The sequence below is a fragment of the Mobula hypostoma genome, chromosome 5, assembly GCF_963921235.1.
Source record: "Mobula hypostoma chromosome 5, sMobHyp1.1, whole genome shotgun sequence".
NCBI classification, from domain to species: domain Eukaryota; kingdom Metazoa; phylum Chordata; class Chondrichthyes; order Myliobatiformes; family Myliobatidae; genus Mobula; species Mobula hypostoma.
Window position 1 is genome coordinate 87,228,050 of NC_086101.1, and position 12,560 is coordinate 87,240,609.

Genomic DNA, 12,560 nt, shown 5'->3' on the forward strand with positions numbered 1-12,560 from the left:
CTCACCAATGTTTTATACAACTTCAGCATAACATCCCAACCCCTGTACTTAATACTATAGTTAATTAAGACAAACAAGACCATAGACATTAAGATGTAGGAGCACAATTAGGCCATTTGGCCCATTGAGTCCGCTCTGTCATTTCATCATAGCTGATCCAGTTTTCCTCTTGGCACCAGTCTCCTGCAATCTCCCCATATCCCTTCATGCCCTGAGCAATCAAGGATTTATCAATCTCTGCCTTAAGTATACATAAAAACTTGGCCTTCACAGCTGCCTATGGCAAAGAATTCCACAGATTCACCACTCTTTGGCTAAAGAAATGTCTCTGTCTCCATTCTAAAAGGATGCCCCTCTATTCTGAAGCTGTGTCCTCTGGTCTTAGTCTTTCACACTTTAGGAAACATCCTCCTCAAATTCACCCTATCAAGGCCTCTCAATGGGTTTCAGTGAGGTCGCCTCTCATTCTTCTGAATTTGAGTGAGTACAGGCCCAGAGCCATCAAACGCTCTTCGTATGACAAGCAATTCAACCCTGGAATTATTTTCATAAACCTCCTTTGAACTACCTCTAGTTTCAGCACATGGTTTCTAAAATAAGGAGCCCAAAACTACGCACAATAGTCCAGGTGAGGCCTCACCAGTGCTTTATAAAGCCTCAAAATTACATCCTTGCTTTTAAACTGATGTTCTGATGATAAACTCTGCCATTGTCATCAGGAATGATGTCTGGGCAAGTCTGGTCCAGTGGTATTTATACACTATGTCATCCATCCCTCCTCATTGGTTGGTCCTCATCCAATCAAGTTTTTACTGTTCCACCTCATTTACAATCAAAATCCAGTTCTTACTTAGAATGAGACCTATGTCTTTGTTAAAATTTTTTCCTCTAGTTTTATTTCTGGAATTGGAACCTATACTTGGCTGGAAGCCTGAGAAAAGTTTATTCATAATATACGCTGGGAAAGCATTAGATCTTTTTTCATCCCTGCTTTTATATTCTCATCCTCTTGAAATGAATGCTAACATTGCATTTGCCATCTTCAACACAGACTCAACCTGCAAATTAACCTTTAAGGGATCCTGCACAAGGACTCTTCAATAAAAGAAGATCTGCAGATGCAGGCAGTGTCTATGGAAAAAAAGTACAGTCGACATTTCCAGCTGAACCCCTTCAGCAGGACTAGAGAGAAAAAACTGAGGAGTAGATGTGAAAGGTGGGGTTGGGAGAAAGAAACGCCAGGCAATCGGTGAAACTTGGGTGGGGAGGGATGAAGCAAAGAGCTGGGAAGCTGATTGGTGAAAAAGACAGAAGGCCATGGAAGAAAGAAAAAAGGGGAGGGGGATGGAGCACCAGAGGGAGGTGATGGGTGGATAAGGAGATAATATAAGAGAGGGACAAGGGGAAGGGAAATTGTGAAAGGGCACGGGGGGCGGGTGATGAGGACGCATTACTGAAAGTTTGAGAGATCGAAGTTTGTGCCATTAGGCTGGAGGCTACCCAAACGGAACATAAGGTGTTGTTCCTCCAACCTAAGTGTGACCTTATCCCGACAGTGGTGGAGGCCATGGATGGACATATCGGACTGGGAATGGAAAGTGGAATTAAAATGGGTGGCCACTGGGAGATCCCGCTTGTTCTGGTGGTCGGAGCATGGATGCTTGGCGAAGCGGTCTCCCAATCTATGTCGTCTCATCAACATGCAAGAGGCCTCAGCGGGAGCACCAAACACAGTATATGACCCCAACAGACTCACAGGTGCATTGTCACCTCACCTGGAAGGACTGTTTCGGGCCCTGAATGGTAGTGAGGGAGGAAGTGTAGGGGCAAGTGTAGCACTTGTTCCGCTTGCAAGGATAAGGGTGAGGAGGGAGATCAGCGGGGAGTGACGAATAGACAAGGGAGTACATTATTTTTAACAGTTACCACATTTTGATTCATGTTTTGGCGTTGGCCATGACTGTGGTGAGTCACATAATGTATCCTGTCATGAACTCTGCTTCTTAAACAGCAGGATTGAGGTTGTAAATTTGTGACTGAAGTCCCTCTCCATCAAGTGTAAGAATTTTATTAGGGTTGCCACCTTGTCCCGAGAACTAGTGTGTGTTTTTTTGATTAACAAATGGCCTTTAGATCAGATTGTTGGCAAAGCTAGACACTTGACTGTGGACCGAAGTCAAGAGAGCTCAGCAGGATCAAGAAAACAATCTCAGACCTTAATTTCAACAAACCATACAACATCAAGATTGTCAGGGAATTGTTAGACCAGCTATATTCATAAAGGTTACCATGGCCCACTAATACATCCTTGGTACACCCAGCACCTACCTAATTACTTTTGTCCCTCTCACCAACTTTCCTGGTCCATGAATCCCTTCTCTTTCATTGCCCTCTACGATTATTAATCTTCACCAACCTTCGCACCTTCCCTCAGACCCACCCATCCCCTATCTTTACAACCCTATTTTCTCTGTTACATACCCTGACGCTAAACATGAGAAAATATTCCTTCTCCTCCTCCTTCTTCCCTGACTCCTTGACACATGCTCTCCAGCTCCCCTCTCCTTCTCCCTCCCCCTCCTCTCTCTCTCTCTCTCTCTTTCTCCGCCACACCCCTAAGTGCACTAAGTTAGAGTGCAATGTTGGTACCGACAGCCATCTCTGATCAAAAGATGGATGAGGGCTATGGAACTTTGGGACAGCAAGGTGTGGATGTGACAACCTGGAGGACTTCCTTCTCTTTTCCTCTATTCTTTATCACCCCTGTATTTTCTTGTGCTCTTCCACATTCTGATCTCCCCACACTTTCTATTGCTGCTTGGACAGCCTAACCATGATTCTTGAAGATAAACCTCCCATTTTGTATCAGAACATCAGGATCAGGTTGACTCTAAGCCTATGGAACCCCTGTTTCTAGAACTACCCCTGAATCCTTGAGACCTCCGCTCTGGTACTTCCTCTGTCTGATGTAATTCTTCTAACCTCATGTAGCCTCGCTCCTGTGATGTTATAGGTTTTCTAGAGCTTCTGTCTCCCTCGTTGCACAGAAATGTAACATCTTCCTCTTCAGCGCAGTCCTTAAACTCTCTGTTGCATTGTCCCTAACGCGCAGCATCTTATTCCTGTGTTAGTTTTATACCTATGCAGCCTCTGTGTTTTTGGTGCTGTTCCTAGATTCAGGAGGTCTCTGTTTCCACATTTTTTCTCATACTCATGAAGCTCCTGTTGCATTCCTTCAGTATAGCATGGAGAATTGGCACAGCTTTTGAAATCACATCCTTTTGACTTGAGGATGTGAGGGTAACAATTTGATCGAGAAGAGATATTCAAATAAGTGAATGACGGCTCTTGATATGCACTGAGAAGGCACCTTGCATAGTAATTTTGCACATGTAAACTGCACTGCTGATTATACTAAAACCAGGGTATTATGCTCACATAGTCAGGCAGGACATTTGCAGTATACGAAGATAAAAAGAGATGACTTTCTTAAGCAGATATGAACATATTATCTGTATAATCAAACAATGTTTTTATATTCCACATGCAGCCATCCAGTTAATACAGCCTTCTTAAGTGGCAGCTATTACAAATTTACTGAAGTTATCTTCCATATCATAAGCTTTGTGTTAGTCATCTATCAGGAGACAGCCAAACATTGTAGCACATGAGGGATCAAAAAAATAAAGAATGTTTGCAGGAAATTATTTTCTATTTAAGGGCTCAATCTTGCTGATATATGTTAGCAATTCTGCAATGAAATTTAGGCACATGTGGGAGTCCCAGACTTCCATAGGTTCCAGTCTGTGAATCCGAACACTCCGCTACTGGAATTCATATGGAGTACAGTAGTAAAGCTGTGGCTTGCCGAAATTCCCCAATAATCACACTGGGAAACTGGTGCCCAGTTCTGTTACAGGTTTCATGAGCTTAGAGTCAATTTTTGCTTTTCTTTACTCTTTCTCTGAAGCCCCTGAGATATTTTGTTGGGTTAAGTTGCTTCATAAGAATTTTTATCTTCAAAATTACCCAAGGAGCAATTAATATTCTTGCTAGGCACATTGCAATCTGACTAGCAAGAATTTTAATTGTCTTTTGTGTAATCTTGAGTAAGTTGAATGAAGGTAATTAACTTCTCTGCACTGAATTGAAATATGAAGCTATTAGGTTTTTCTATATTTTAGAGAAGTGTGAAGAAACTAAACAGTAAAACTTGAAAAAAGGATTGAAACATTATTAAGAATAACATGTTTAACTGTTTAAGATGTTTAATGGCATTTTTAAAGAAAGGATAAGTATTTGAAAATGTTTTAAGCAATAAAGTATAATATTGGCAGTACGAACTCAACAGATCAATTGATGCTCTAAGCTTTTCTTGGATTAGTAAATGGTCATTTTGCTTCATATGCTTATCTCTCCAATGGTAGTTACTTTTGCCTATTCACATATCAATTGCTCCAGTGTGCCTCTTGTTTCTTTGTCTATTTATGTCTTGCCCATTGGGAACATTATCTACCAGTAGTACAGTTTTCATTTGTTCTCTGACAACATCCAACTTTGCCTCCATCACATTTCTTAATCATTCTATAGTCTGTAAGGTGTCAGGTCCACAAATCCCACAGCACAAAATCCCAATGACCAAATATGGAGAAAATATCATTCCTTTGTTATTAACTTACTCCCTGTCCCAAGACCAACCTTCCTCAACTTGGTTTATAATCTTGATGTTACATTTGATTCAAGGTGACTTTCAACTATAGAGAAACATCGTCTTTAAAGCATCTATTGCCAATCCAAATCTGTACCATACCTTCAACAAACTCTGCTGAAGAGTCTCGGCTTGAAATATCAACTATACTTTTTTCAATAGATGCTGCCTGGCCTGCTGAGTTCCTCCAGCTTTCTGTGTGTGTTGGATTTCCCACATCTGCAGATTTTCTCTTGTTTCTGTACCATATCTTGCCCTTTTCCTTATCCTGTATACACTAAAAGCCTCTAGACCTGGTTATGCTAAAGTAGTTTTAACTAGTCTCAAATCATCTATTCTATGGAAATGTACATTCCCACTCTAGCCATCTTCTTGTGCTAGGTGCATTGGCATCTAGATAAGCAATGCTTTATTGAAAACAGTTTTGTCCTTTCCTTTAAATCCTTCCACATTCTCTGTATTCTTGCAATCCATGGACAGATTGGCCCTCTTCCAATCCTGGCTTCTGAAACATTACTGATTCATATAGTACAGATACAGGCCTCTCAGCCATTCAAACCCATGCCAACTATGATGCCCACCTAGCTGGTCCCAATTTCCTGCGTTCTGCCCATATCCCATTCAGCCCCAGAATTCCATGTATCTATCCAGCACTTTTCAAATGATACCACTGTACCTGCCTTATCCATTTTCTCTGGCAGCTCACTACATATACTCACCCCTCCCTCCCACTCCCATCCCCATGAAAAAGTTTCACCTCAGGTCTCCTTCAAACTTATCCATCTCAACTTAAACCTATACTTTCTCATTCAGGACTCCAGTATCCTTGGAAAAAAGACTGTTACCATCCACGTTATCTATGCCTCCATAATTTTCAACATTTCTAAAATTATAAGAGTATTTGCACCATTAGACTGTTTAGACTGTTACACAATATCAGACTACCATCAGCCATCTGTTAAACTGCAGAGGTCCAAAGCTATGAAATCCCCTTCCTAAACTTCTCAACCTTCCACCTGCCTTATGATAGTGCAAAACGTCTACCAAATGTAGCAAACTATGATCCTTTTACCTTGAAAATCTTCTTAAGCAGCTTGTTGTCAAATTTGAAAATAAAATGAAACTGCAGATTCCAGAATCTGAAACAGAAATAGAAAAAACAATATTTCAGTTCTGAGGAAGGCTGCCTGACCCAAAGAGGTTTCTCATTCCACAGTTACTGGTAGACTGGCTGAGTTTCTGATCTTGACATCAAATTGTTTCTGATAAAACTCCTGTGAAATGCCTTCGGACATTTCACCATGTTAGACCTGCAATATAAAAAAAGTTTGATTTTGTTAGAATATGGCTGACTATGTCACATATTTCTTCTGAGTCATGAGTATCAAAATGAAGACAAAAAAAACATACAGCATAACATGGTTGCTTTATTGCAAGACAGCACATTCAAAACGTGTGTTGTGTCACTAAATGTCAAAGTCAAGTTTATTGTCATAAGTTCAAGTATATGAATACAGCTCCATTGTAAAGCCTGCATTGGTATCACAGGCACATAACATCCTATCAGCAGCAATCACAGGAAAAGCATAAATTAGACATAAATTATACACAAATTTCACATGAGATAACGCAATTGTTGCATTTATTGCCATTGAGTGAAAAGAACTGGATTTGGACTCTGCGCAAAACCTTTTAGATTGGTTTGCATGATTGCTTATATTTCAGGATAGCTTAAATCTATCAGATTTTATTCATGTGGTTAAACCATGTGGTTAGAAATAAAACAAGACTTCTAAACTGAGGTTACTCTTGGAGAATCTTAAAAATGTAACTTAATAATATAAATGTTATTTTAATTGTGCCATCCACTGATCCATGCTGCTGCTATTTTGTTGCAGGGAAGACTTGCCAATCCAGTCAGTTTTCCTGTTCCAGTGGACGTTGTATCCCAATGTCATGGGTGTGTGACTTAGAAGATGATTGTGGAGACCGATCTGATGAAACAGCATCGTGTGGTTAGTGGCTCCTTACAAGATCTATTGATTAACTCACAGCAGTGTTGTAGGTGGTTAGATAGAATATATTATAAGAATAATGACTTATGAATTATTGGCTTCCTGCTCTAGGTGTGACGAGGATGTCAAGTTTATTCTACTCGAGCTGCTAGATTGGGCATAAGAAACCGCATTAAAATAGAGCTAGATTAATAGGTAACTATTCTTATGATGAGATGGGTTAGAAGAAGCAAATGAATATGGAAAAGTAGGCATGCAGTCTTCAGGTAGGCTACGAATTTCTAATGTTGATGGCTATCACTTCTGACTTGCTTGAAATAATAACTGCTTAGTGTCCACAAGATTAAGCCCAAGCTGAGATAAATTATGTAAGTGTATCAAAGAAGAGTGAATAATATGACTAAAAAGGTGGTTAAAATTAGGATTGAAATCATAACAGTTGTCACAGCAGCAAACTTTAATTCATCAAGGTGGTTAAGCAATACTGTGGCTGATAAAAAAGATGAACAAGGATTTTTTGTAATCAAGAAACATAAAACTTGAAACTCATGAAGGAGTTCTTATTTATATTCAAGAAATCATATCTGTTTTCAATGATACTGCATAAGGTGTAATCATTGAAAAGTATGGAAAAGAACAATGACAGGTTTAAATGATAATATATTTAAATATAATCCAAGGCACAGTCACTGTTGTATGTTTTAGACCTTAGAAACAACACCAGTTCTATATTCTGCAGTGTTTGACCATTGCTTCCACCCTCTGAAGAAATCATTGAAGTGATGTGATGTATCCAAGTGCAAACAGTAGTTAAACATAGGGTATATGTCACATCTGATGTTTTGGATAGCAATAAATCGAACACATTAGAAAAGCTGAGCTGTTCACAAACTTGATCAGAGATTCGGAGACATCCACTTCTAGTTTGAATGGAAACAGGGAAAGGCTGTCAGCCAGTCATTTTCAATGAGGTGATCCAGCCAGTTAAATACTAACGAAGTTGGCAGCTGGTACTTAACCTGCTTTTGAAGTGCAGTGAGAGAGAGTGTACATAGAAAGAAAATATTGCTGTTTCCCCTCAATCTCACAAACTTCCTGCTTACAAAAGTGTTTCCTACCGGGCTGCTTTTTGGTGACATACTCCAAAGCATTCACCCTATTGTGATATACCTTTCCTATCTCTACTCCTCGAGCTCCTGCCCCATCTTGAACCTTGACCAGCACCCTAATTAATGGGTACAGGAAAATTAACTATGATCTTGTCCAGGGTGTGTCATGCAATCTCTGAAAATGTTGCAGGGAATTAGAAAACCAACAGCACAATACAGGCCCTTCAGCCCACAATGCCGTGCGGACATGTACTTACTTTAGAAATTACCGAGGGTTACCTATAGCCCTCTATTTCCCTAAGCTCCATGGACCTCTGAAAAGACCCTATTGCATCCGCCTCACCACAGTCGTCGGAAGCCCATTCCATGCACTCACTACTCTCTGCATAAAAGACTTACCCCTGACATCCCCTCTGAACGGATCAGTTTGCAGATTCAGTAAAGGGGACAGAAAACACATTAGAACAGAGCCACTGAACGATATGGCACAGAAACAGGCTCCTCAGCCCATTTAGTCTCTGCCCAACCATTAGGTTGCCTAGCCCTGTTGACTTGTACTCAGACCATAGCCCTACATACCCCTCCCATCCATGTACCTATCAAAACTGCTCTTAAATGTTGAAATCGAGCCCACATCCACCACTTGCACTGGCAGCTCAATCCACATTCTCACCACCCTCTGAGTCAAGAATATTCTCTTCATATTCTCCTTAAACTTTTCATCTTTCACACTTAACCCATGATCTCTAGTTGTAGTCACCCAAACTCAATGGAAGAAAACCTGGTTACATTTACGCTATCTATACCCATCTTAATTTTAAATGCCTCTATCAAATCTCCTCTCAATCGTCGACATTCCAGGAAATAAAGTCCTAACCTATTCAATCTTAACATATAACTAAGATCCTCAAATCCTGCCAATATCCTTCTAAATTTTCTCTGCATTTCTTGAATCTTATTTACGTATTTCCTGTAGGAAGGGATCCAAAAATCTACACAATACTACAAGTTAGGTTTCACCAAGGTCTTGTACAATGTCACATAACACCCTAACTCCTGCTCAAAGTGCATTGATTTACGAAGGCCAAAGAAGCAAAAGCTTCCTAAATAACATTGTGACGCCGACTTTCAAGGAATTATGGATCTGTACTCTCAGATCCTTCTACTCTATGCACTTCTCAGTACCCGACCGCTGACTATCTATACACTCCTCAATCCCCTACCTCAAACTGTGCATAAACTCTCAGTCCCCTACCTCTGTGTATACACTCCTCTGTCCCCTACCTCTCACTGTGTATACACTCCTCAGTCCCTATCTCTCACTGTGTATACACTCCTCAGTCCCCTACCTCTCACTGTGTATACACTCCTCAGTCCCCTACCTCTCACTGTGTATACACTTCTCAGTCCCCTACCTCTCACTGTGTATACACACTCAGTCCCCTACCTCTCACTGTGTATACACTCCTCAGTCCCAGACCTCTCACTGTGTATACACTCCTCAGTCCCCTACCTCTCACTGTGTATACACTCCTCAGTCCCCTACCTCTCACTGTGTATACACTCCTCAGTCCCCTACCTCTCACTGTGCATACACTCCTCAGTCCCCTACCTCTCACTGTGTATACACTCCTCAGTCCGCGACCTCTCACTGTGTAAACAATCCTCAGTCCCCTACCTCTCACTGTGTATACACTCCTCAGTCCCCTACCTCTCACTGTGTATACACTCCTCAGTCCCCTACCTCTCACTGTGTATACACTCCTCAGTCCCCTACCTCTCACTGTGTATACACTCCTCAGTCCCCTACCTCTCACTGTGTATACACTCCTCAGTCCCCTACCTCTCACTGTGTATACACTCCTCAGTCCCCTACCTCTCACTGTGTATACACTCCTCAGTCCCCTACCTCTCACTGTGTATACACTCCTCAGTCACCTACCTCTCACTGTGTATACACTCCTCAGTCCCCTACCTCTCACTGTGTATACACTCCTCAGTCCCCTACCTCTCACTGTGTATACACTCCTCAGTCCCCTACCTCTCACTGTGTATACACTCCTCAGTCCCCTACCTCACACTGTGCATACACTCCTCAGTCCCTAGCTCTATGTATACACTCCTCAGACCCCTACCTCACACTGTGTATACACTCCTCAGTCCCCGACCTGTCATGGTGTATACACTCCTCAATCCCAGACCTTCTACTGTATATACACTTCTCAGTCCCCTACTTTTCAGTGTGTAGACAAATCTCAGTCACCTACCGCTAAGTGTGTATACACTCTTAAATTCCCTTCCGCTCACTGTGTATACACTCCTCAGTCCCCTGTCTCTCACTGTGTATACACTCCTCAGACCCCTACCTCTCACTGTGTATACATCTCAGTCCCCGACCTCTCACTGTGTATACACACCTCAGTCCCCGACCTCTCACTGTGTATACACTCCTCAGACCCCTACCTCTCACTGTGTATACACTCCTCAGTCCCCTACCTCTCACTGTGTATACATCTCAGTCCCTGACCTCTCACTGTGTATACACTCCTCAGTCCCCTACCTCTCACTGTGTATACACTCCTCAGTCCCCTACCTCTCACTGTGTATACACTCCTCAGTCCCCTACCTCTCACTGTGTATACACTCCTCAGTCCCCTACCTCTCACTGTGTATACACTCCTCAGTCCCCTACCTCTCACTGTGTATACACTCCTCAGTCCCCTACCTCTCACTGTGTATACACTCCTCAGACCCCTACCTCTCACTGTGTATACAAACCTCAGTCCCCCTACCTCTGTGTATACACTCCTCAGTCCCCTACCTCTCACTGTGTATACACTCCTCAGAACCTTACCTCTCACTGTGTGTACACATCTCAGTCCCGTACCTCTCACAGAGTATACACTCCTCAGTTCCCTAACTGTGTATACACTCCTCAGTCCCCTACCTCTCACTGTGTATACACACCTCAGTCCCCTACCTCTCACTGTGTATACACTCCTCAGTCCCCTACCTCTCACTGTGTATACACTCCTCAGTCCCCTACCTCTCACTGTGTAAACAATCCTCAGTCCCCTACCTCTCACTGTGTATACACTCCTCAGTCCCCTACCTCTCACTGTGTATACACTCCTCAGTCCCCTACCTCTCACTGTGTATACACTCCTCAGTCCCCTACCTCTCACTGTGTATACACTCCTCAGTCCCCTACCTCTCACTGTGTATACACTCCTCAGTCCCCTACCTCTCACTGTGTATACACTCCTCAGTCCCCTACCTCTCACTGTGTATACACTCCTCAGTCCCCTACCTCTCACTGTGTATACACTCCTCAGTCCGCTACCTCTCACTGTATAAACAATCCTCAGTCCCCGACCTCTCACTGTGTATACACTCCTCAGTCCCCTACCTCTCACTGTGTATACAGTCCTCAGTACGCTACCTCTCACTGTGTATACACTCCTCAGTCCCCGACCTCTCACTTTGTTTATATTCCTCAGTCCCCTACCTCTCACTGTGTATACACTCCTCAGTCCCCTACCTCTCACTGTGTATAAACTCCTCAGTCCCCTGCCTCTCACTGTCAATACCCACCGTCCCCTGCCTCTCACTGTGTATACACTCCTCAGTCCCCTAACTCTGTGGAATCACTCCTCAGTCCCAGAGCTCTCACTGTGTATACACTGCTCAGTCCCAGACCTCGCACTGTCAATACATTCTCAGTCCCCTGCATCTCACTGTGTATACACTCCTCAGTCCCTACCTCTCACTGTGTATTCACACCTCAGTCCCCTACCTCTGTGGAAACACTCCTCAGTCCCCTGCCTCTCACTGTGTATACACTCTTCAGTCCCCTACCTCTCACTGTGTATACACTCTTCAGTCCCCTACCTCTCACAGTGTATATGCTATTCAGTCCCCTACCTCTGTGGAAATACTCCTCAGTCCCCTGCCTCTCACTGTGTATACACTCCTCAGTCCCCTACCTCTCACTGTGTATACACTCCTCAGTCCCCTACCTCTCACTGTGTATACACTCCTCAGTCCCCTACCTCTCACTGTGTATACACTCCTCAGTCCCCTACCTCTCACTGTGTATACACTCCTCAGTCCCCTACCTCTCACTGTGTATACACTCCTCAGTCCCCTCCTCTCATTGTGTATACACTCCTCAGTCCCAGTCCTCTCACTCTGTATACACCCCTCAGTCCGCTACCTCTCACTGTGTATACACTCCTCAGTCCTCTGCCTCTCTCTGTCAATACACTCTCAGTCCCCTGCCTATCACTGTGTATACTCTCCTCAGTCCCCAAGCTCTATGTATACACTCCTCAGTCCCCTACCTCTCACTGTGTATACACTGCTCAATCCCAGACCTCTTACTGTATATACACTCCTCAGTCCCCGACCTCTCACCGTGTATACAATCCTCAATCCCCTACCTCTCACTGTGTATACACTCCTCAGTCCCCTCCTTCTCACTGTGTATATACTCCTCAGTTCTCTAGCTCTCACTGTGTATACAAACCTCAGTCCCCTACCTCTCACTGTGTATACACTCCTCAGTCCCCTACCTCTCACTGTGTATTCACTCCTCAGTCCCCTACCTCTGTGTATACACTCCTCAGTCCAAGACCTCTCATAGTGTATACTCTCATCAGTCTGCTGCCTCTCACTGTGTATACACTCCTCAGTCCCCTACCTCTCACTGTGTATACACTCCTCAGT

At 43.1% G+C, this 12,560-nt stretch overlaps 1 protein-coding gene across 3 annotated transcripts in view; it reads left to right on the forward strand.

Annotated features, from left to right (window-relative positions):
- LOC134346855 (low-density lipoprotein receptor-related protein 1-like) overlaps window positions 1–12,560 on the forward strand; it is a 2,119,020-nt gene that overhangs the window by 1,288,489 nt on the left and 817,971 nt on the right. For all 3 annotated transcript variants that reach the window (XM_063048628.1, XM_063048629.1, XM_063048630.1), the window contains one exon: window positions 6,607–6,723. In XM_063048628.1, coding sequence (XP_062904698.1) covers window positions 6,607–6,723 — 117 coding nt within the window. The remainder of the gene's footprint in view (window positions 1–6,606; window positions 6,724–12,560) is intronic.